A 25,696-nucleotide genomic window follows, 5' to 3' on the forward strand; every position below is an offset into this window, starting at 1 on the left:
AGAGAATCAATGAAAAGAAGACGTTTACGTAAAATATTTAGTTTATATATATATATATATATATATATATATATATATATATATATATATATATATATATATATATATATAATAATTATTATTATTATTATTATTATTTACTCTGAAAGCACATTTCATAAATGATTTAAAGTGAGTGTTTTGGTAAGAAGAAAATATCCAAGGAGCAAGAATTTTGAAGTGAATGTGAGAATCAAATAAGTGAGTGGGCCCCAGAATGGCATCTGATCATAAACCGATGCACTGGGAGAAATAGCTGCTTTATCAGTTTAAAGGATACGTTTTGTTGAGAACGTTTCTTGGACTAATTAGATAAGGGTGAGGAAACTGTTTATCATCACCATCTTAATTTGCAGTCGACTGGCAAGAATGTGGGGGAAGGTTGAGGAGGGAATTTGTGTTAATATCAATCCTGTTGGTATTTGCAGAGCAGTGAAAATTGATTGAAAGAATGTAAAAACACGTCCTAAAAGAAAGTATACAAAAATCAATAAACTAGGAATTCCTTTAGTTGGGATAGTTAGGATATTCTAGATGTGAAGTCAGAGACAGGAAGAAGAAGAAGAAGAAGAAGAAGAAGAATAGGAGCACATTAAAAAACACAATAAAGGAGGACCCAAAATACTAATATGGTACCACTTTAATTTGAAATCCATAATGAAACCTTAATGATTCTTAATGTATTACATGCTTAGAGAAAATTGATTTAATTTTATTATCTATTCACAAGAACATAACCATCAATAGTAATGTTACCAAAGAGAAATCTTATGTTAAAGATTAATACAGTTAGTGGAATCTCCGCAAACCAGAAAAAGGCTTATACAGCGTGTTGAGTTGAAGATCAGTGATGAGTTATGGGGCAACAACACATTTTTGTTAAAGAGAAACAGGCGTACTTACAGTGCCTTTGTCATAACATGGGTGTTGGAAACCTCCAATACAGGGTTTACAGTCAGGCCCAAAAAAACCCTTGCAGCATTCAGGCCTCTAAAAGGACATGTTTTTTATATTAGTGATATATTTTTACCTTAAATATTCGAACTAAATACAATACAAGTAGCACTGTACGTTTCAATTAAAGGTTTAGCCACAACCTGCTAATAATACACTATATTGCCAAAGGTTTTGGGACACCCCTCCAAATCATTGAATTCAGGTGTTGTTTTTCAGGGGTTGGTCTCGGCCCCTTAGTTCCAGTGAAAGGAACTCTTCATGCTTCTGTATACCAAGACATTTTGGACAATTTCATGCTCCCAACTTTGTGGGAACAGTTTGGGGATGGAATTGTCCAAAATGTCTGAATCATTGTTCTCCAAATCTACTTTAACTACCCAAAGAATAAGACAACCAAGATTAAGTATGACATTGTAAATATTGCTCTTGCTATTATTGTTTTTTTGTTAACAACTGTATTCCTCTTCTTCTTTTGGCTTTTCCCTTCAGGGGTCTCCACAGCGAATCATCTCTCTCCACCTATCCCTATATTCTGCATCCTCAACACTTGTACCCACTAGCTTCATATCCTCATTTATTACATCCACATACCTCCTCTTTGGCCTTCCTCTTTGCCTCCTTCCTGGCAGCTCCATGTCCAACATTCTCCTACCGATGTACTCACTCTCCCTCCTCTGGACATGTCCAAACCATCTTAATCTGGCCTCCCTAACTTTGTCCCCCAAACGTCCAACCTGGGCCGTCCCTCTGATGTACTCATCCCTAATCCTGTCCAACCTCGTCACTCCCAAAGAGAACCTCAACATCTTCAGCTCTGCTACCTCCAGCTCTGACTCCTGTCAATTCCTCAGTGACACTGCCTCTAAACTATACAGCATGGCCGGTCTCACCACTGTCCTGTACACCTTCCCTTGATTCTCACTGATATTTTTCTATCACACAGAACTCCCGACACCTTTCTCCACCCATTCCAACCTGCCTTCTTTACCTTTTTCCCACACTCTCCATTACTCCTGTACCGTCTTCACTTCTTCACCCTGTAATCTTACTGTTCCACTTCCCTCCCTTTCATTCACACACATGTCTTATTACCAATGACTTTCATTCCTCTTCTCTCCAGCACAAACCTCCACCTCTCCAGGGTTTCCTCCACCTGCTCCACAGGAAGGGGCTCAGAGCCGATCCCTGATGCAGTCCCACCTCCACTTTGAACTCCTCTGCACACCTCACCACTGTCCTGCTCCTCTCATACATGTCCTGCACCACTCTGACATACTTCTCTGCTACTCCTGACTTCCTCATACAGTACCACAGCTTTTCCTGTCATACACTTTCTCCAAGTCTACAAACACACAGTGTAACCCTCTCTGACCATCCCTATACTTCTCCATCAAAATTCTCAGAGCAAAAATTGCATCTGTTGTGCTCTTTCTGGGCATGAAGCCATACTGCTGCTCACAAATTTTCACTACCTTCCTTAACCTAGCTTCCACTACTCTTTCCCATAGCTTCATTGTATGGCTCATCGACGTTATCCCCCTATAGCTGCTGCAACTCTGCACATCACTCTTATTCTTAAAGATCAGCACTAATACACTTCTTCTCCATTCCTCAGGCATCTTCTCACTCTCTAAAACCCCGTTAAACAAACTAGTTAAAAATTCCACTGCTGCCTCTCCTAGACACTTCCAGACCTCCACGGGGATGTCATCAGGCCCAACTGCCTTTCCACTTTTCATCCTCTTCAAAGCCTTCCTGACTTCATCCTTTCTAATCTTATCTACATTCTCACCCATTCTACTCTTTTTTCCCCCTCTCATTTTCCTCATTCATCAGCTCTTCAGCATACTCATTCCATCTCCTCTTTACACTCTCCTCACTTGTGAGCACCTTTCCATCTCTATCCTTAATAACTCTAACAGGAGAAAACACAACAATAAGAGGAATTTTTACCGTTCGTTTTGTTTTGCAGTATTTTGCACAGCCTCGTACGGTGGTAAATTCACTCCATCGTGGATCAGGAAGAGGATCGCAGTTATGAACTTGGCCTGTCTGTTATAACAGAAAAGTGCATGCAAGTTAGCATGTATAGGCCATTTGCCAGCAGTTGGATTAATCGATAATCAATGGAATCATTAACCACAGTGATGCAGTTGAATAAGTTGACCTGTGGTATTAGACTCTGATATATACAAAATATTGTATATACAAAAACAGTGTTGTACCACTATGTAATACAATACATTTGTGACAGAGGTGCAATCTCTTCTATAACTTGAATTATACCTGTTCTTCAGTTCCAGGTGGACATTGGGACTCAGAAATGAATTTGCACATTACACATGGACTCTGCAAATAAGGTAAACAGGTTTAAAAACAAAATATGCACATGTTGTATTAATGCAATTCTACTAGCATTGCTTGACCCTATTAGCACTGCTTTACTGGTCCCACCATCTCTCAGGGTAAGAGGTAGGTTAAAAAATAAATAAATAAATAAATAAATAAATAAATAAATAACCTAGTGAACCAGTGTTGATGTATTAATTGATAGAGAATTCGATGTATTTTGTACATCCCTGTTGATAAGGGCCTCTGCCAAATGCCATAAATGTAAATGCAAATGCAATCAATGTATTTCTATTTCTAAAAATTTTTATTCTGCAATGGTTTATGCCCAACCAGCTCTTTTGGTCTTATATTAGAGGTGGAGCAATAACCATAAACCCCAATACTATGGATTTTTATACACAGAGTCAATACTTCAAGTAAACAACATTAATAATTTAGAGCCTGAAGAGGTTTAGTATCATCGCCTCACAGCCTAACTACAGGAGTTTCTCAGTGGTCAATACCTGGTCCATAGTATTTCAGCTTATATAATAAATCTCTGGGTTCTGTGATGACTTCACATGCTTTCTTCTTCTTACCACCGACGTTAAAAAGTCAAATTGTTTAATATTTCTCTTCAGATAACCTTTCCTTGCAGCTCAGGTAGTACCAACAACAGTATTCTCTTTTGTACGTTTATTTCATATATCTTTTTTTTACTTGAAAAAATGAAAATATTCACCTTTAAAAATATATTTGCAAAAAAGTCTATTTTGATTTAGAAGAGTGTGTAGTATAGTAGAGAATGTGGCATTTATGATAACAAATTATAATAGCAACTACAACAACAGTGCAAGGGTTCAGAATAATTATTCAGTTTTATATATATATATATATATATATATATATATATATAATTATGCAAATTAATGGGTTTATCGGTGCATATTATATCAACTTAATCCAAATTCCCCTACATACCATAATGATGGTGGTCTCATTAACATCACACCGATGAGGCAGGATCGGAACAATGGACGGCGGCACAAGAAGTCCATCGATCATGTGAATGATTCCATTGGATGCAACGATATCTTTCACATCAAGATGTATTCCTTTTTCAGTGAGTAACACTCTTCCCTTAGGGCAAAGAAGGGGACAAAACTAATCAAGAGACTGGAATCTATCCATTTTCTGTACTGTTTATGCTACACAGGGTTGCAGGGAACAATAATCGCCCACACACATACAATTTAGAGATGCCAATCTCTACAACGCATGTATTTGGAGTGGAGTATCCGGAGGAAACCCCTGAGGCATGTAAAAGGGCGGAGGTGAGAAATGAACAGTCAACCCTAGAGGTGTGAGAATGCCCCATGCGTCTGGGGTTTATTACATTCAATAAGGCATTATTACATTAAATACTGTTTGTATATTATAAGTAAATCGAAATATCACTACCTCATTGGGGGGACTCATTTTTTTGGGCAGCATTTGTGATCGTAGGATAAAGTCTGTCCCATTTGGAAGGTAGATTTGCTTTTTAATGTGTTATTTTACTGTAGTACTGTAGTGAAGTTTTCATTTGCCATGCTTTACAAATGCTTGTCTTGACTTATGGTGTGTGATCAGTAGGGCATGTGCTTTTATTTTTAATTTTTAATGTGCTTACAATTACTTTACATTTATTTGTAACATTTATTTGTACATTCATTTCATTCATATGCATGCTTTTTATATTCAGTGCTAAGATATTAAGCAGTTACCCCAACAGCCCTGAAACATCCCCAGACAGATGCAGTGACTTACATCGCCAGTGACATTGATCGTTATCACTTGATTAGCCATGGTTTGGATCTCTGTCATGCTTGCCAGCTGGTCCACAGTTACCTACGAAAATGTACATATGCAGCATACATATACAAGATAATAATGCAACAACATGCAACTTAAAGCAATTGTACGCATATTTCCCTTTACTACAGCTATATTTGGTGTCTTACATTTGCTTGTCTAGTTTTGTGTTGAAGATATGAAGCTAAAGTCAGTAACAAGTCATAGACGACTATTTCAACAAAAACTGTTTTCATTAGTATATTTTTCAGTCTCATCCAGTTCTTCAAAAATTTCACACAACAAACACTATATTGGCAAATGTCTTGGGACACCCCTCCAAATCATTGAATTAAGGTCTTGTTTTTCAGGGGTTTGGCTTGTCTCCTTAGTTCCAGTGAAAGGAACTCTTAATGCTTCAGTATAACAAGACATTTTAGCCAATTTCATGCTCCCAACTTTGTGGGAACAGTTTGGGGATGACCCCTTCCTGTTCCAACATAACTGCACACCAATGGACAAAGCAAGGTCCATAAAGTCATGGATGATTGAGTTTGGTGTGGAGGAACTTGACTGGCCTGCAGAGTCTTGACCTCAACCTGATAGAACACCTTTGGGATGAATTAGAGCGGAGACTGTGAGCCAGATCTTCTCGTCCAACATCAGTGCCTGACCTCACAAATGTGCTTCTAGAGGATTGGTCAAATATTCCCATAAACACACTCCTAAAACTTGTGGAAAGCCTTCCCAGAAGAGTTGAAGCTGTTATAGCTGTAAAGGGCGGGCCAACTCCATATTACATTCATGTACATGTAAAGGCAGACATCCCAGTTTTGGCCTGGCTCACAAGTTGGGAGCATGAAATTGTCCAAAATGTCTTGGTATGCTGAAGCAATAAGAGTTCCTTTCACTGGAACTAAGGGGCCAAGCCCAACCCCTGAAAAACAACACCTGAATTTTGTACATCTGAAAACTGTAACTTCCTGGACAACCAGAGGTTACTTCAATTCTGTATTATTATTCCACCCACTGGTTATGTGTGCTGATTTACAAAGAAGTCATTTGAAACATGAATATTAAGATTTGGGAATGTATCAAAATGACAAAATGGCTTGTAAATTCGATGCAAAGCTTTAGAGCAGAGATAAAGAGGATGAGTGTCGGAGACTAACTTCATCAAGAATACATCTGGGGTCAATTTAAAAATAATTGTGTACATTGGAATTCATAATTGTCCGTGACAGCCTAATTACGAGAAAAATTCAACCACAATGTTAAAAGCTAAAATGCGAACAGAATGCAAACTTACTGCTGCCTCGGAGAACATATGGTGCCTCAGAAGCGCCTGAAGTTTGTGCTTGGCCTTTGGGAGAAACACGTTGAGCAATAAAATTATTTTTAATACTGACTTGAACTAAAACAAATACATTCACAGTGAATACTTACATCCTTTAGCATGTATATAATACTACCATCCCTAGATCTGTCCACAGCTTTATTGGATGGGACAAACAGTGTGAGTGGCCCTGGACCTTGGAGTGGCATTGGAGCTCCACAGTTCTGTAAATCAAATCAGGTGAAAGCTTCAGATCACTTAGGAATAGCCTGAAGAGCATGATTTGATTTAAAGATTATATTCATTTAAATAATACCCTGATATTCCGTAAAATGGAAAGAATACTCACATCTATCAGAGATACAAATCTATTGAATCTGGCATCTTCGGCAAGAATGTCCCCGATGGTTTTTGAGATGAACTGCAGTTACATAACAGTACGAGTTAGAAAACAATATAAGCCACTTATTGTTTAATGAAAGGAATGATTTCTCTGAAAATTACATTTGCACATTGTAACCCAAATGTAGCTGATCAGCCAAGTTAAAGTCATTATCTTTTATTTTGGGTCATACATCCTTTTAGAGCCTGACTCAGATTTTTTTTTCTGTGACCTTTTGTCTGTATTTTGGATTCTCTGAAAATAAATGTCCTATAACTGCATCGCTGACAGTAGTTCCTGTTGCAAAGCAAAGCACAATGTGGTTGTTCAAATACGCTATTTTTTCATCTTAGCGCCTTCACAGGAACTTCTTCAGTGGGCAATTCACGTACTACAGATTTTAAAAATGTACAGAGGTACAGCTAGCTGTTAGCTTTCTGACATGGAAAGTGATTTTTCTTTTTTCGGTAACATGAATTTTTTTGTCTTATTATATACAGTGAGGGAAAAAATTATTTGATCTCCTGCTGATTTTGTACGTTTGCCCACCGACAAAGAAATGATCAGTCTGTAATTTTAATGGTAGGTTTATCTGAACAGTGAGAGACAGAATAACAACAACAAAAATCCAGAAAAACACATTTCAAAAAAGTTATACATTGATTTGCATTTTATTGAGTGAAATAAATATTTGACCCCTTTGCAAAACATGACTTAGTACTTGGTGGCAAACCCTTGTTGGCAATCACAGACGTCAGACATTTCTTGTAGTTGGCCACCAGGTTTGCACACATCTCACATCCCAAGGAATTTGGGCCCACTCCTCTTTGCAGATCCTCTCCAAGTCAAGGATTTGTGGCTGACCCTTCAGCTCCCTCCACAGATTTTCTATGGGATTAAGGTCTGGAGACTGGCTAGGCCACTACAGGACCTTAATGTGCTTCTTTTTGAACCACTCCTTTGTTGCCTTGGCCGTGTGTTTTGGGTCATTGTCAGGCTGGAATATCCATCCATGACCCATTTTCAATGCCCTGGCTGAGGGAAGGAGGTCCTCATCCAAGATTTAACGGTACATGGCCGCGTCCATCGTCCCTTTGATGCGGTGCAGTTGTCCTGTCACCTGGGGATGGTGTACTTGGGGTCATAGGCAGCATTCCTCCTCCTCCAAACACGGCGAGTTGAGTTGATGCCAAAGAGCTGGATTTTGGTCTCATTTGACCACAACACTTTCACCCAGTTCTCCTCTGAATCATTCAGATGTTCACTGGCAAACTTCAGATGAGCCTGTACATGTGCTTTCTTTAGCAGGGGGACCTTGCAGGCGCTACTGGATTTCAGTCTTTCACGGCGTAGTGTGTTACCAATTGTTTTCTTGGTGACTATGGTCCCAGCTGCCTTGAGATCATTGACAAAATCCTCCAGTGTAATTCTGGGCTGATCCCTCGCCGTTCTCATGATCATTGAAACTCCATGAGGTGAGATCTTGCATGGAGCCCCAGAGCGAGGAAGATTGACAGTCCTTTTGTGTTTCTTCCATTTGGGAATAATCACACCAACTGTTGTCACCTTCTCACCAAGCTGCTTGGTGATGGCCTTGTAGCTCATTCCAGCCTTGTGTAGGTCTACAGTCTTGTCCCTGACATCCATGGACAGCTCTTTGGTCTTGACCATGATGGAGAGTTTGGAATCTGATTGATTGCTTCCTTCTCTGGACAGGTGTCTTTCATACAGTTAACAAGCTGAGATTAAGAGCACTCCCCGAGAGTGCTCCTACTGTAATCTCAGCTCGTTACCTGTATAAAAGACACCTGGGAGCCAGAAATCTTTCTGATTGATAGGGGATCAAATACTTATTTCACTCATTAAAATGCAAATCAATGTAGAACTTTTCTGAAATGTGTTTTTCTGGATTTTTTTGTTGTTACTCTGCCTCTCACTGTTCAAATACACCTACCAACGTACAAAATCAGCAGGGGATCAAATCAGTTTTTCCCTCACTGTAGAACATTTGATGGCTTCAGCAGGAAGGAATTATTATTAAATCCGTAATGAACTCAGAAATTACTCCGATTTATGAGATGCTCAAAAGCTCCTGGTTATACAACTCTACATGAATACTTTATAATCACACTATCTGATGTCACCCAGATGAGTCTGGTTCCTCTCAAGGTTTCTTCCTCATATCGTCTCACTGCTAGCGTTCAATATAAATTTCATTTTAAACTTTGTCATTTTTATTCGACATTTTTATATTTCTGGAAAGCTGCTTTGAGACAACATCCATCCTACAAATAAAATTTAACAGAAAAACAGGAGCTGATGAGAGTCGATGAATAAAAACATGATGTCATTCTTTGATAAATAATAATTGTTAACTTAGCAAATTGGTGTGGTGTAAGAGAAATAAACCATTTTAAAAATAATCAGTTGCACGGTGACTACATCAAACCGTTGTTGATGGTTTTTCTATATCAGTGTTCCTCGTCATGCTTTATTCTTTAGTTTCTGAAGAATCCAGCACAGATTACAGCAAGTGCATGATGGCTTACTTTGCACAGTGCTAATTTTTCTAGCGCCAGGGCAAACTAAAAAATAAGCTGACACCAGGCATGTCTTGGCTGATCAAATACATATTGAGTAAGGTTGTGCAAATGAAACTTTCAATCATAATCTTACCTCAGCACTGTCAGAAGTGTCAACAGTAGCAAAAGTAAACACTTTGTCCACTATATGAATAATTCCATTGGATGCAGGTATGTCACTTTTGATGATCGTGAACAGTGTATCAGGATCGTTTTTTGAAATAAACTTCTGCAAAACAAAAATATAAATCCGCTATGAATGGACATAGACAATTATATGGAGAGGAAAATAATAATTTTACAACGGTATTTTACCTTGTTTGGTTTAAATCTCATTAGTTCGCCTCCATATGTCCATAAATCTTGACCTTCCAAGTCTTTGTAAAGACGTTGGCCGAGAATGAGGTGGTGTTTGCAGATGGCTTCTGCTCTTCTTGCCTGATTAATTTTGCCAGTAGATATCTATAAACAAAAACAAAGCAACACACACACACACATTCATGATTTAATTATATATAGAGATTAATTGTATATGCAGTCCTGGGCAAACGTTTTAGGCCAGTGCGAAAAAGTAAAATTGCATTTAAAAATAGAAATATTTTTATCAATTAACAAAATAGAAAGTAAACAAACGAAAGAGAAATCCAAATCAAATCAATATTTGCTATGACCATCCTTTGCCTGCAAAACCGCATCAATTCTTCTAGGTTCACTTGCACACAGTTTTTGAAGAAACTCGGCAGGTGGGTTGTTCCAAACATCTTGAAGAATTAAAAACACAGACTTTCTGTGGATGTAGGCTGCCTCAAATCCTTCTGACTCTACATATAATCCCAGACAGATTAGATGATGATGCCGTCCCGTCTCTTGCAGGATTCCTAGTTCTTCTCTACGCTGAAGATAGTTCTTAATGACATTGGCTGTATGTTTGAGCTTGTTGTCCTGCTGCAGATGCTTCCCTGATAGTATTGCATGATGGATAAGTATCTGCCTGCATTTCTTAGCACTGAGAACACCATTAATCCTGACCACATCTCCAACTCCATTTGCAGAAATGCAGCCCCAAAAACCTTCACCATGCTTCACTGTTGCCTGCACACTCTCATTATTATACTGCTCTCCAGCCCTTTGGCGAACTACCAGCCTCCTGCTACAGCCAAATATTTCAAATTTTGACTCACCAGTCCAGAGCACCTGCTGCCATTTTTCTGCACCCCAGTTCCTATGTTTTGGTGCTTAGTCTTGTTTCCACATCCAAGGTATGGTATTTGGTCCGCAAAGACCACTTCTGGCCAGACTTCTCCACACAGTAGATGGGTTTACCTGGGTCCCACTGGTTTCCACCAGTTCTTTGCTGACGGCACTGCTGGACGTCTTCCGATGTCGAAGGGAAATAAGCAGGATGTGTCTTTCATTTGCTGCATTAGGCTTTCTTGGCCAACTTCTGCATCTATGCTCCTCAACACTGCCTGTTTATTTGTGCTTCTTCAAAATAGAGACCTTTGCTCATGCAGTATAACTACCTTGTGTCCTGTTGCTGTGCTCAGACTTGCCATGGTGTATGACCTGTGATCTGAAAATGTCTTCCACAACCTCACCTTAGTAGAAGAGTTTAGCTGTTCCTCGAGTCTCATACACAGCTGTTTCTGTTTCAGATAATGACTCTGATCCTAGGAAAAATCCCTGACTTTGTGCAAGTGTAAGAATTGATGCTGGTTTGAAGCCAGAGGCTTCCTCCAACTTTGTAACTGTGTAAGCTATCCTGGGTTTGTTAAGATCAGTTTTAATACTTAAATAAGAACGATGCCTATCATTCTGTTCACTGTGCTGTCATTTATAGTAATGCAGTGCAGTGTAGATTACTGAGAGTAATTAGTACTACCGTTTCTAGTAATTGTCATTATAGGAATTACTGGGCAAGTGGTCAAAGAAGGTGGGGTTGTGAGAAACCTGTGGCCTTAAAATTGGGTAAGTGTCAAAAAACTGTTGTATGTAAAGGTTGTCAAATGCATCAACACATGCACTCACTTGTGATGTGTCCATTGGGATAAAGGCTGTAAATGGCCCATGCTTGCTCAGAATGAGATTACATCCTCTCTCTAAAAAAAACAAAACAAACAAAAAAAAAAACATTTTTTGCTGATTACATTGTCTGATTAAAAATATCTGCAGTGTGAATATGTTCTGGAGAAAAGAGACAATCTGCACAGTGTCAGCAGCAATACCAAACAATGCAATGCTTCCGGTGAGGTTTCCTGCCTGGCTGCCTTCCCGATCCAGTTCCAAAACACGTTCCATGATATCTCCATAACAGCGCCACCCATCGCCGATCTGTCCAGGACTACAAACACATCTAAAAACAGGACGGTGGTTTAGATTCTTACAACTATGTATTGAATCATTTTTCATTCTTTTTGGGTTATTTTCCATACTCTGCAAAATCCAATACCAGACCCAATTTTTAATTTGGAATCTTACTGGGCTATAGTTTATTATCAAACCCAAGATGATGTACTAAAATCATTAAAAATGTATGTAATACCAGACAGGTTTAGTACTCTGTGGTTAGTAGATCTAGTGCAAGTGGTGACACCTTCAGAGATTTTGCTTAAAGACTACAGATATTCCACTGGAGCTCAAGTAAGTGAGACTTTCCATTCTGTAAAAAAATATATATACTTTGAATCTGTATTTGCTACACAAAACTCTAGTCACTTTTGTATTAATACATTACCTGAATACTCAGGTTTCGTCAATATTAGAGATTTGGAAAAATTAGAAATGCCACTAAACTGGAGAGAGTAAAGATCTAAAGCAGACCTGGCTATTCCTTCCTGGCCAGTTTCACACTGTGCACTCCGATGGCACGTGTTCTCCTTACAGGCGGATTTCAGCCTACAGCCAGCACGAGGGTCTGTGCCTTCCATCCCGCTCTTACACACACATATAGACTGACAAACCAGACATACACAACTTTATTAGAAAACTAACAGAACAAAAGGCAAAATAATAACAACGTCATTGCGTATAAAGCAATCTATAAGAATATTATGTGCTGATAGAAATATGAATAATATATGAATATGAATATGAATATGAATATAAAGCTCACTTGGCCTGGCCCTGTGTTTTCACAGATAGTGGAGAATCCCGGACATCTGCCGTTATTGTCAGAACATGAGTCGATCGGTGTGCAGACTTTGCCATCTCCCTCAAAGCCAGTTTTGCATGTGCACTGAAACTTCCCTGCACCCTTGTACGAACAATCTGCATTTATGTCGCAAATGTTCTTCGTGCAAACACCTGAAAATGGAGGTCAGAGGTTCAATGTCATGAAATCAGGGTCGGCGAGTCTGTAGAACAGGCAGTAAAATCGGTTGAACATAATAAACCATTCAATGTAGCTTCATTATGAAAAGATTTTTAGGGTTTTTCTGTATATACATGTATATAGATTAAACTAGCCACAGAGATATTTTTTTCTTCTAGTAGATTCCATTGCCTTAATAACACCAGAAAGAAGTATGGTATCACCTGGTCTACTGACTGGGGTTGCAGTTCAGGTAGACTTACCTGATGCCTAAAAATGCCTATTTTTGGCTTTCACCTGCTGTTCCCAATAATTTATATCTAGAATGAATTTATAGATCAGTAAAGTTTTCAGGTCCCTATTCAAATACCAGTTTTAAGCTAAGATACATCATCCTAGTGTGAAATCTGTTGCCCTTGTCTATAAATGGCTGGATCTAGTAAGCACAGATTTGGACAATAATATAACAGCAATCTAAGTGATCACAGTATCATATAGTGTGCGGGAAAAAATCTAAAATCTTAATCATAAGCTTTAAAGAAGTCAGAACATTTTTCCATTGTAATGTACCAACATGCCAGACTGACTAAGAGTCCAAAGAACAATAGCAAATGGACAATAAAAATATAGAAAAATGTATAAAATGTATGTACATGTATAAAAATGGTAGGTTATGTTTAATTATGTACATTGCTTACTATATTTAAAAAAATGTGATCTCTAATCCTAATACAGAAGAAATGGGTCACATTAGTCATTGCTATATTTTGTCAACCACACAATCTATGAAATAAAATATATATTGGCATTTTTAGAAAAAAGCACCAGTCAAGATTTACGATTTCAAGTAGGGACATTTCCAGGTGTGCCAAAATTCAGCCATATAGTGTAACTATAAAATGAAAGTTGGTTCATTTACGTATGTTATGCGAATGACATGCAATCTGAAATGTCTATCCTGTTAAAGAGACCCACCTACACAGCTTCTTCCAACCTTTGAAAATGACGGAAGGCATTCGCACTGAGCGCTTGCACCCTCTCCTTTACAATATGAGTAGGGGCCGCAATCTGAACAGGAGGATGTAACTACATAAAGAAAGAAACAACAGATATGATTATACATGCATGTACACACATAATCTGAGTATAGCGATCAAGTGAATTAAATTCCTGGGATATTGATCTGGTCAGTTACGTATCAGAGGCGGTTGTTTCAGCTGCTTTGGTGTTAATGAAATTGACAAGAGGTGCACTAGATGGGCAACAATAAGACGACCCCTGAAACAGGAATTGTTTACAGTTGGAGACATTTTTTCCTCTACTCATCTTTTCTGACTGTTTTTTTACAAGCTTTGCATTTGGCTAGGGTCAGTGTCATGAGGCGATACCTTGACCCTACAGAGGTTTCACAGGCAGTCAAACTCCTCCAGGATGGCACATCAATACGTGCCATTGCCAGAAGGTTTGCTGTGTCTCCCAGCACAGTCTCAAGAGCATGGAGGAGATTCCAGGAGACAGGCAGTCTGGCAGAGCTGGACAGGGCCGTAGAAGGTCCTTAACCCATCAGCAGGACCGGTATCTGCTCCTTTGTGCAAAATTACCTCCAGCAGGCCACTGGAGTGAAAGTCTCTGACCAAACAATCAGAAACAGACTTCTTGAGGGTGGCCTTAGGGCCCAAGATCCTCTAGTGGGCCCTGTGCTCACTGCCCAGCACTGTGGAGCTCGACTGGAGTTTGCCATTGAACACCAGAATTGGCAGGTCTGCCACTGGTGCCCTGTGCTTTTCACAGATGAGAGCAGATTCACCCTGAGCACATGTGACAGATGTGAAAGGGTCTGGAGAAGCCGTGGAGAATGTTATGCTGCCTGTAACATCATTCAGCATGACCGGTTTGGTTGTGGGTCAGTGAGGCATATCCATGGAGGGAAGCACAGACCTCTACAGGCTAGACAATAGCACCCTGACTGCCATTAGGTATCAGGATGAAATCCTTAGACCCACTGTCAGACCCTACACTGGTGCAGTGGGTCCTGGGCTCCTCCTGGTGCACGACAATGCCCGGCCTCATGTGGCGAGAGTATGCAGGCAGTTCCTGGAGAATGAAGGAATTGATACCATTAAATGGCCCTCATGCTCGCCTGACCTAAATCCAATAGGGTTTCGGTCCATTCAATGCAGACCTCAGACTGTCCAGGAGCTCAGTGATGACCTGGTCCAGATCTGGGAGGAAATACCCCATGACACCATCCGTCGTCTCATTTGGAGAGTGCCCCGACGTTGTCAGGCATGCATACAGGCACGTGGGGGGTCATACAAATAACTGAGTACCATTTTGAGTTGCTGCTATGAAATTTCAGCAAAATGGACTAGGCTGCTGTATCTTTTATTCACTTTGATTTTCGGGGAGTCTTTGAATTCAGCCTTCTGTAGGTTCATCATTTTCATTTCTACAGTATCAAACGATGTGGCATCCTTTCATTCCTAACACATTACCATCCATAGATATCCAGCCTGATATTTTTCCCCACTGAGATCTGAAAAGTGTTCCTTTAAGTTTTTGAGCAGTGTAGATAGATAGATAGATAGATAGATAGATAGATAGATAGATAGATAGATAGATAGATAGATAGATAGATAGATAGATAGATAGATAGATAGACCCCTTAATCTATGTCAAGTGTCAAGATCTAAACCTAGTATGTTGACAATATTCAGCTAAATTTGTTAACATATTTCCAAAACAAATATATATGACAAATATAGTATAGTCTTTGCATATGCTGCCTCTCAACGATGACCCCAGGTTTTCACTGTACATTCTGTTTTCCTTTGCTTTGCTTCCTGTTCTGCTTCCTGTTTTCCTGGTCCTCCAGCTCGGTCCTAAACGTGCCTCTGATCATTGTCAGTTAACTGCATAATAGTAAGCATGACACATTACAACAAATTATCATGCCTTGCATACATATTTATCTCCTTTTGAACTTTTGCAAGCTGAAACTGCAGTAAATTACCATTTGACTTTAATTGCTATTTTGATGTTGGATTGCTACAAGGTTTTTGTCATTTGATTATACGCCATAATAATTAAGTTATGACAAACTTTGGATATTGAACACAAGTTTTAAAATAAGAAACGGAGAGTAATCTTGAGCATTTGTGAGTTTAAACAAAGCTTATCTTCAAGTCGAAAGGCAGCAGGTAAACTTTTGTTTCCGACTTAACATCTTAAAATGTTTCGCAGTGTAGATATGCACTGGGCTAAAACTGATTTTAGAGAATATGTTACATTTATAAAGGGCTCTATGCAGGATTTGAGAATTCATCACTGATTGCGTTCTACATTCGGTATGCGTATGGGTTGTTGTTTATTTTCTCCACAAACTAGCTGTGACAGAAATATAGTGATCATAAACCTCACCTTGGTCACACTTTGGTCCCGAATATGGTGGCTGACAGTAACACTGTCCATCTCCATCTGGACCCGAATTACACTCTCCATGCACACAATCGCACACTAAAGCAAAGGTAATGTCTCATTAACCTTCTCATTAAAATACAAAAAAACTGGTTAAAAAAAAAGAAACTTCTCGAGATGGTGCAAGTGGTGCATTTTATGCCTCAAGCTGAAGATACCATAAATGCATATTCAAGAATATCGAACAGAAAGAAGAAGAGGTTAGGATTAAAAGTGTCACAGACCTGAGCTGCAGCGCTCACCGTAGGTCTTCTCATCTGAGCATTTTTGACATGCGAACCCAGTGTAGCCCTCCTGCAAATACACACAGTCACACACATGGCCTGTACTGTACAACACATAGCACAAGGGAACCTGCAAAGCTCTTTACTTGTCGAGAAAGAAGAGAGATACAGGCGTCTGTAGATAGAGAGCACTGCCAAGGACATTCATCAAGGAGAATTCTACACAGCGAATTGATCCTATGTTAATTATTCAGCATCACAGTCAGTGAAAAACATCGATCCAATTTGCGTTTTCACAAAGATTTCACTTCAGTAACACATTTAACCTCATAACATAGTGTTTATTCTTGCTATCTTTTTACAACCAATTCCTGATATTGTCATATTGTGTGGATGGCAGATAAAATGACATCAGAAACATATCTGGATATGGAAACACTGACAAAACAGCAAAACACAGAACACTGCAGCGATAGTTATTCAGTTATGTAATGAATATGAGTTTATTGTTATATTCCACTACTATTACTATCATTATTTTTCTTCTTCTTCTTTCGGCTTTTCCCTTCAGGGGTCTCCACAGCGAATCATCTCTCTCCACCTATCCCTATCTTCTGTATCCTCAACACTTGCACCCACTAGCTTCATATCCTCATTTATTACATCCATATACCTCCTCTTTGGCTCCTGCCTTGCAGCTCCACGTCCAACATTCTCCTACCAATATACTCACTCTCCCTCCTCTGAACATGTCCAAACCATCTTAATCTGTCCTCCCTAACTTTGTCCCCCAAACGTCCAACATGGGCCGTCCCTCTGATGTACTCTTTCCTAATCCTGCCCAACCTCGTCACTCCCAAAGAGAACCTCAACATCTTCAGCTCTGCAAGTATGAAGAAGATTTTATACATTACCTTACACACACAGGTGCCATTCCCTGATAAACCGTCCATGCAGGTACCATGCCAGTTACACACTTTCCCTGAGACGCTAGGACACGCTGAACAGACAAACCATCACCTTAATACAGTCTATAGCAGCAATAGGAGCAATGTAGACAATATCTAAAGCAGAATTCGATCCACAGTTATCAAACTCACGTGAACACAGAGACCCGTAGAAGCCGGGACAGCATCGCTTGACGGTAGTGACTTTCTCACAGGAGCGTGAGCAGCCAGGCAGCTCCAGCATGCGGATGCCAATTTGCACCTGGTAGCTGAGAAATCAAGACACAACGCACTCTAACTAGATGGACACAAGACAGAGGGAAATTTCTCAGATCCTAATCCGACATACTCAGTGGAAAATATGCTGTCTTGTCAAATGAAAGTATTTTGAATGCAAAATCTTCAGATGCTTTTACACCTGCTCGAGCTAAATCTGTTGTCTGATCATTATCTACAATGTGTATTGACAGGCTTATATTAGTTTCATTGTAATCTTTAAAAAAGGAAATACGAGATGAATCTGGCTATATTCAAAACAAGCGAAGATTGCACAAACTGCACGCTCACATCGGAAGACATCCCTTGACTCAGTTTGTTAGCAAACAGTTTCAGAAAATCACTCTATCTGTATTTTTTAAATATTATTTTTATATCACCTGGACGAACGTTTCCCACAGTTCCACCTCCTCCCTCTTTTTCTCTGTTTGATGGCAAACCCACAGTGATCCAGCTTCAACTTTATTACTGTTTTTAGCTCAGCAATGACTGTTTTTTTTTTTTTTACAGATATCTGCGTGCCGTACAGTGTCAGGAACCACATAAACAAGTCTATTTAATAACTGTACAATTTATTGCAGTTGGAGGTGAGTGTGTAATGATGTAGGCATGCAGCTTGCACTCACTTCTGCTAAACTTTTTAAGCAAAATTAGCCACACAACAATACAGAGTAGTAACAAACTGTACAGTGACGAAGCAAATTGCACGTACAGGAAGAGGGTTTTCATTTTCCTTAACAGTGAACTGTTCATTCGTATTGTATTTTAAAATCAATGCTTTGCATTCACGCGGTTATGATGCGTCTTTGATAATCAGGGTTTCTTAGTACAGCTGGTAGTGTTGGAGCAAAACTTTTGGTACAAGCTGAACGAGACGTTGTCATTTACCGGCATTCAACATCAGTAGAAGTTCTCTTAAAGTCTTGTGGGCAGAGGATAGCAGGTGCAGCAGCGCAGGACGTGCACAAAGTGGAGTAGCGGACAGTGCGTGGCTCATCGCAGCGACTCGAGGTAGCCTTAAACCAAAGTCAAGAAATCAGATCATGGAAACATGCCGTGCACTAAAAAACTACCTAGTGAATAAGATCTGAGGCTAGAGTGAGACTTAAAAGGGGAAATATCTGGCTACATGTTTTCTTAGAAACTGCAAAGAGTCCTAAACTTTATATACTAAACTATACATAGAATTTCAAAACCGACTTACCTCGATTTGTAAACTACGTAAAAGCACTATGAATCCTAAAATGAAAAGATAACGCATGGCTGCTTTCTGAGATCAAGGACACTTGGGCACTCCTAAAATCCTCCAAGATAAGCATGTATGGAAAAAAATCCACCCGAACCTCCCTTAAACCATGAGATATGAAGCAGGATGGAGACGTTTCACTCTTTCATGTCCACCAAGTCCTTTAGTGTTCTTCTTGCTTTTGGTAGAATAAGGTGTCAGTCTGTTCCTGGTGAGCAAGGGAGGTTCTCTAACTGACCACGCACCGTTTCGAAAGAGAGTAAACGATCTCTTCCTGACAGGAAAATGGACGGATTTCCTCGGCCATGTCTGTTAGGAAATCCGTACTTGTCAGCTGACTGCTGAGCGAGGTTCCACAAAACACCAACTCCCAGTGACAGTTATCCAAATCATTGTTCAAAGGTGTCTAGCGATATATCTTTATATCGATTCTACCTGTCGTTTAATTCGTAATCTTTTGAAAGCCAGGGAAATTAGCAATCACATATCACTTATATCGGGTGAATTTGTAGAGAAAATATATGTACAATGGATATAAAAGTCTAGCTATCAATCATGTCAAAACTCTCAATGTAAATTTGTAAGAGGAATTAAGTGGAAAAACAACCTGAAACACTTCAGGGCATCAGACAGAACAGGAGGTGACTCCAAAATGTATAAAAATACCAGATGCAACCTTACCAGGGAGACTGCTAAGAGACCTCGTGAAACGTTAAAGCAGCTGAAGGAATATCATGCAAGTACGTATACCTCCAGTGTCTGGGTAATCAGACCGATTAGGGTCAACCAAATCAGGAACTAATTCCAAAAATTCCAAAAGTTATGTTTGGTGCAAAGTAAAGAACAGCACAAAAAACACCATACATACAGCATGGTGGTGGTAGCATCATGCTTCAGGGCTGCTTTTCTTCAACCATCTATCAAGTTGTCCGAACTCATGAATAGCTGTGTGACGGTAAGCAAAAATATCATGATAACAATACAGGGAATTTCATGACAATGAAAGAGCATACATCCAAATCAACAACATAATGGCTTAACCATGACCTAGCCTGAGCCCTGAATCCAACTAAAAATCTGTGGAAATTCCCATGAAGGTGATTTTTATTTCATTCTTTTAATTAACTAATTTATTTATTTATTTACATTTTAATACATTTTTGTCATTAACATTATATACCGAAACTACTTTCTCATTAATGCTTTTCAAATCTGGATATATTAGGCAGCAAGTGAACATTTTGTCCTCAAAGATGATGTGTTAGAAGCAGGAAACATGGACAAGCGTAAGGTTTTGAGCGAGTTTGACAAGGTCCAAATTGTGATGCAGCTCTTGTGGGGTGTTCCCGGTCTGCAGTGGTCAGTATCTATCAAAAGTGGTCCAAGGAAGGAACAGTGGTGAACCGAAGATAGGGTCATGGGCGGCCAAGACTCATTGATGCACGTGGGGAGTGAAGGCTGGCCCGTGTGATCCGATCCAACAGACGAGCTACTGTTGCTCAAATTGCTGAAGAAGTTAATGCTGGTTCTGGCAGCAAAAGTGAGACCAACACAATATCAGGTGGGTGGTCATAATATTATGCCTGTTTGGTTTAAAGCCTGCTTTATCCGTAATAAAGTTTCATATTATATACACGACAGTCTGGGATTGATTTCCGGGGCAGTTCTAGAAGTTTCTAGGTCCGGCAAAAACACTAACAAAGGCAATTTTTTAAAAGAATGTTTTTTCCATTTCCCATTGCCATTAGTGTCGATATAAAATTTAAAAAAAATTTTAATTCTATAATGACTAGTAACTCAGTCTATATTTACAGTATGAAAATCAGTAATTACAATATTACTGTAAGAATACAGTGTAAACAATACGCTTCACTGCTGTAGAATGACATGATGGTACAGTAGGATACTGTATTTAAAAATTACAACACAATATTGATTGACGTTGAGTAGCAGTGCTGTAAAAACAGTGTACAGAAAGTGGCTGGAAAATCAGTAATGCAAAATTTACAGCGAAATGTTTACAGGGTAGGTCTGAATGAATAAACGAACGTATGGAAACATCTAAAGTCGTAAGCAGCTGAACCTTCATAGAATATTATACCTGATCAAAAAGTAAAGAGGCAGAGTTATTAAGCAAACAGGGAATAAAATAGGTATGTAAATTGCTTGATCAGCAGAAAAGCACCACAAATATGTGATTTGGTTAGGGGGGAAAAAACCCAACACACACACACACACACACACACAGAAAAAAAACAGGCTTGGCACTATACACCAGTGCTGTGTAATCATAATAATACTTTCCTTTCCTGACATTGTTTTGCTCCCAGTTTGAACAGAACACTCTTCAAGTAAGAAATGTGCTGTCATCAGCCAAAGTAGGCCAGTTCACAAGTTCACTATTATGAGATGTATTTGGAAATTTTGGAAAGTTACTTATTTATTCTTGTAATATTATGGTACAGTAATTATTTGCCAATTTTTTTTCCACAGCTTTGCCATTTAGCTTTGTTTAATCATTCAGTACTAAGTATAGTGGACATGCCACCTAAGCTTAAAAAACATACACCGGTCACCTGCTTAATATTGTGTTGGTCCCCCTTTTGACCCTTCATGAGCCCCACCTTGCAACTTACAGGACTTTTGATAGATACTGACCACTGCAGACCGGGAACACCCCACAAGAGCTGCAGTTTTGGAGACGCTCCAGTCTTAGCCGTCATAATTTGGCCCTTTGTCAAACTCGCTGAAATCATTACGCTTGCCCATTTTTCCTGCTTCTAACTCATCCACTTTGAGGACATTTTGCTGAACATTTTGTAGGAACATTTCAAGGTAGATGAGGGAATGAGTGTTTATAGCTGAACGGGAAATTGTTTACCTCATGTTCCACAAGAAAAAGGATGAAATATCGCAAATTGCTGGGTTATAAGAGGAATAAATCACTGCAAGGCATGTTCTTATAGGAAATGAATCGCCTTCATGGTGGTAGCAGTAAGACTTCACATCATTTCCTAATTGGTGTCACAAAGGTTTAAAGGCTTTAAGGTACTTTTTACATTTCCAACTACACATGCAATATACTGTTGTTTTTTTTATTTGACTCATACAACAAACTCCGTTAGCACAACACTTTAGCATTAATCAAAAACTAAATTAAAAAAAATCGCGGACCCAACTTTAAAAAACCCGACAGAGAATCCTTCATTTAATCTTATTCATTCATGACCAAAAATCCCTCATTCACATCATGCCGATTGAATGTTTTATCGAACCCTAGCATGATTCAGCAATATAAGCTTCCCCCAGACACCATCACATGACCATGACTATTAAAGAAGAAAAACAAAACTTTCCTGAAATTGAAAGGCACAGGTTTAATCGTAAAGATTTGTGGAGTGGCAACAAAAATATTTGTGCAGTGACAGGGTTGACCATTTCTCTGTGCTTTGACCTTTACCACAGTGAACCCTGCCTTCCCTGGAATAACAGGATGTCATGAGGTTAAAAGGAACACAATGCCCAGCACCTCTGGTAAATTTGTACATTTGTGTAAAAAAAATTCATTCCAAGTTCAAGAGCACAGGATGAGTCCCGTTAATACATTGTCCGGCTCTCTGCTTCTTGGTGTGCATTCGGACATCTTTTCTAATCCCATCGTTTTTGTAGATATTTGTGGGAGATACTGAGTAGATGTGAAATACAGTATAATTAAGCTTGAATCCTTAAACATTTCAACATACATTTTGATTGTGTATACAGTTTTGTGCTGTCTTTATGCTTCGATATGTCCGGCCGCGCCCCCCCCACCCCAGCTCTGCTGTATGGAAAAGGAGGATCTAATAGTGCTGACAGTCATGATTCTGGGGACAGAAAGCATGCTGAAACTAAGGGCATTATTGCAAAATGATAGACTGCAATCTGTGCGGCACACACACATATTTTACAAGCAGGGCAATTTTGGTAGTTTCATGTAGAAAGACTCTATTAGAGTTCTAGCAATTTTACCACAGTAGATTTTTACCTTGTTAGCGCTCAGAGACTGTGACCTCCACTTCTATGTTCCAAACACGTCAGTTTCTGACCACAGAGCAGAACTGGATCATTTTTTGTTGGTGTAAACTCTTTCTCAAACCGTCAGTTTATCCGAGAGCCCTGTACTACAGTGGCCTTTCAGGTTTTGTGCAAATCTATGCAAATATTCCTGCAACCTACAGCAATTTCAGTACACAAAGCTCTGTCTCACTAGAATTGATTGGCTTGTGGTTTATACAGTAAATCTCACCATGTTTTTTTTTTTTGGATAATCGTTGCGCTTCAGGCCTTGATGAGCGATTTGAACATTCTGTCAGGTTCGGATTTTATGCAAAATCAGTCAGAAAGGTACGTTTTATGCTTTTTTTTTTTTATGCAGCAGTTTCATGATGATCGCTCAAGCGTTAACCCTATCCTCCTGAAAGCTGAATGATTGATGGCAAGTAGATCAAAAAATTCACCTACAGATTAGCAAAATGATACGGTATACCAGTTAAACGTAGAAATACTTACCATAATTTACACCGATCAGGCATAACATTATGACCACCTGCCTAATACTGTGTTGGTCCCCCTTTTGATGCCAAAACAGCCCTGACCCGTCATGCACTGTGTATTCTGACACCTTTCTATCAGAACCAGCCTGTGAGCAACAGTAGCTCGTCTGTTGGATCGGATCACACGGTTTTTACTCCCCATGTGCATCAATGAACCTTGGCTGCCCTTGACTCTGTCACCACTGTTCCTTCCTTGGAACACTTTTGATAGATACTGACCGCTGCAGACCGGGAACACCCCACAAGAGCTGCAGTTTTGGAGATGCTCTAATCCAGTCGTCTAGCCATCACAATCTGGCCCTTTGTCAAACTCGCTCAAATCCTTACACTTGTCCATTCTTCCTGCTTCTAACACATCAACTTTGAGGACAAAATTTTCACTTGCTGCCTAATATATCCCACCCACTAACAGGTGCCATGATGAGGAGATCATCAGTCTTATTCACTTCACCTCTCACTGCACATAATGTTATGCCTGATCGGTTTATGCTAGCATATGGCGTCAAATTTACAAATGCTTACAAATATTAATATGTTTTGGATAATTATTAAGGTTCAGACACATGTAAGATGTAGGCATAGCACGAAGTATCTCAATATCTAAATGGACAGAGTTAAATGATCGGAAGATGATTTACGATACAAATCGCTGTAGAAGTAGCCAAGGAATCAGCGACCCTCAGGGTTTCTCAAGATATTAGCTAAAAGTACAATGTTGTGCAGTAGCGCCACCATCAGGTCGACTGGACCCATGTGCTTTGCCTGAGCAGCGAGAGAAAATCTACAGATTGAAATTTACATCTCTAATTATGCCACTTTATTTTAATTAATTGAAGGGAGAAAAATGAAGGTCTTTGAGCAGCTGCTTTTTCAATACCTCTGAAATTCATTTACTGTAATCACAGGTGAAATAAAAATTTATATCCTGAATGATTAAACTTGAAAATAATAACCCTGTGCTTTTAACAGACCATCAATATTACTTTGATATAATCAGTTAGAATCTGATTAACATGAGAGCAGTGTGCTGCCTATATGGTTTTCCAGATTTCTCATTTAATATGGAAATCTTATACTGAATCTTTAACTGAATTCAGATGTGTTTATTAGGTGCACCTACATCAATGGCCATTTAATAATACACTGATCAGGCATAACATTATGACCACTGACAGGTGACGTGAATAACACTGATGATCTCCTCATCATGGCACCTGTTAGTGGGTGGGATATATTAGGCAGCAAGTGAACATTTTGTCCTCAAAGTTGATGTGTTAGAAGCAGGAGAAATGGGCAAGAGTAAGGATTTGAGCGAGTTTGACAGGGGCTAAATTATATTGGATCAGATCTCCAAAACTGCAGCTATTGTGGGGTGTTCCCGGTCTGCAGTGGTCAGTATCTATCAAAAGTTCCAAGGAAGGAACCATGGTGAACCGGTGACAGGGTCATGGACGGCCAAGCCTCACTGATGCACGTGGGGAGCGAAGGCTGACCCGTGTGATCCGATCCAACAGACGAGCTACTGTTGCTCAAATTGCTGAAGAAGTTAATGCTGGTTCTGATAGAAAGGTGTCAGAATACACAGTGCATGACGGGTCAGGGCCGTTTTGGCAGCAAAAGGGGGACCAACACAATATGGTCATAATGTTATGCCTGATCGGTGTACGAGTTTAAAAGAGGAACCCTGTACTTGCAATTTTTGCCAATTCAAGCAGATTTCTGGAAAAAATAAATAAATAAATTCCCGTAGCGTCATCAAATATTTTGAAAAAGAAAAATCTGGCAAAAATAAGGCAACAATCACAAAAAAAAAAAAACAACAAAAAAAAAAAAACTCCTGGAGGGACTGTACAACTATGCAGCTAAATAAATGGCAATGGCATGTCTGAAAAAAATCAAGCATTCACACAGAAGAGACATTTTGCATGTAACACATTTATTTATCAAAAAAAAAAAAAGAAAAAAAAAAGTAATAATAATAATCCAAAAGTGCATGCTGGGTTCCTAATGTCCAAGGCAAATGGCATAAAATCAAAAATCCACTGAAGCATGGCATCCTGTAAACATTTCTATTCGAGTAAAACTACAACATAGAACCTGTACAGTCCAAAATAACTGCTCGATAAGCCAAAATACTTTAAAAACATAAACGTATGAAACCATT

General features: G+C 39.3%; 1 protein-coding gene across 1 annotated transcript in view; it reads right to left on the reverse strand.

The window, feature by feature from the left end:
• The window catches only part of stab1 (stabilin 1), a 76,167-nt gene extending 56,983 nt beyond the window's left edge, over nt 1-19,184 (reverse strand). Inside the window, exons 1-21 of the mRNA XM_058373801.1 lie at nt 18,899-19,184; nt 18,583-18,710; nt 17,572-17,687; nt 17,386-17,471; nt 16,472-16,541; nt 16,191-16,286; nt 13,746-13,856; nt 12,573-12,763; nt 12,281-12,411; nt 11,686-11,813; nt 11,489-11,559; nt 9,776-9,922; nt 9,555-9,689; nt 6,846-6,917; nt 6,607-6,720; nt 6,470-6,523; nt 5,137-5,217; nt 4,309-4,467; nt 3,283-3,345; nt 2,950-3,048; nt 943-1,029 (exon numbers count right to left, since the gene is read on the reverse strand). Of these exons, the coding sequence (XP_058229784.1) occupies nt 943-1,029; nt 2,950-3,048; nt 3,283-3,345; nt 4,309-4,467; nt 5,137-5,217; nt 6,470-6,523; nt 6,607-6,720; nt 6,846-6,917; nt 9,555-9,689; nt 9,776-9,922; nt 11,489-11,559; nt 11,686-11,813; nt 12,281-12,411; nt 12,573-12,763; nt 13,746-13,856; nt 16,191-16,286; nt 16,472-16,541; nt 17,386-17,471; nt 17,572-17,687; nt 18,583-18,710; nt 18,899-18,955 (2,196 nt within the window). The 5' untranslated portion in view covers nt 18,956-19,184. The remainder of the gene's footprint in view (nt 1-942; nt 1,030-2,949; nt 3,049-3,282; nt 3,346-4,308; nt 4,468-5,136; nt 5,218-6,469; nt 6,524-6,606; nt 6,721-6,845; nt 6,918-9,554; nt 9,690-9,775; nt 9,923-11,488; nt 11,560-11,685; nt 11,814-12,280; nt 12,412-12,572; nt 12,764-13,745; nt 13,857-16,190; nt 16,287-16,471; nt 16,542-17,385; nt 17,472-17,571; nt 17,688-18,582; nt 18,711-18,898) is intronic.
• Between the last annotated feature and the right edge of the window lie 6,512 nt (nt 19,185-25,696).

The sequence above is a fragment of the Hemibagrus wyckioides genome, linkage group LG21 (genome assembly GCF_019097595.1).
Source record: "Hemibagrus wyckioides isolate EC202008001 linkage group LG21, SWU_Hwy_1.0, whole genome shotgun sequence".
Lineage (NCBI taxonomy): Eukaryota > Metazoa > Chordata > Actinopteri > Siluriformes > Bagridae > Hemibagrus > Hemibagrus wyckioides.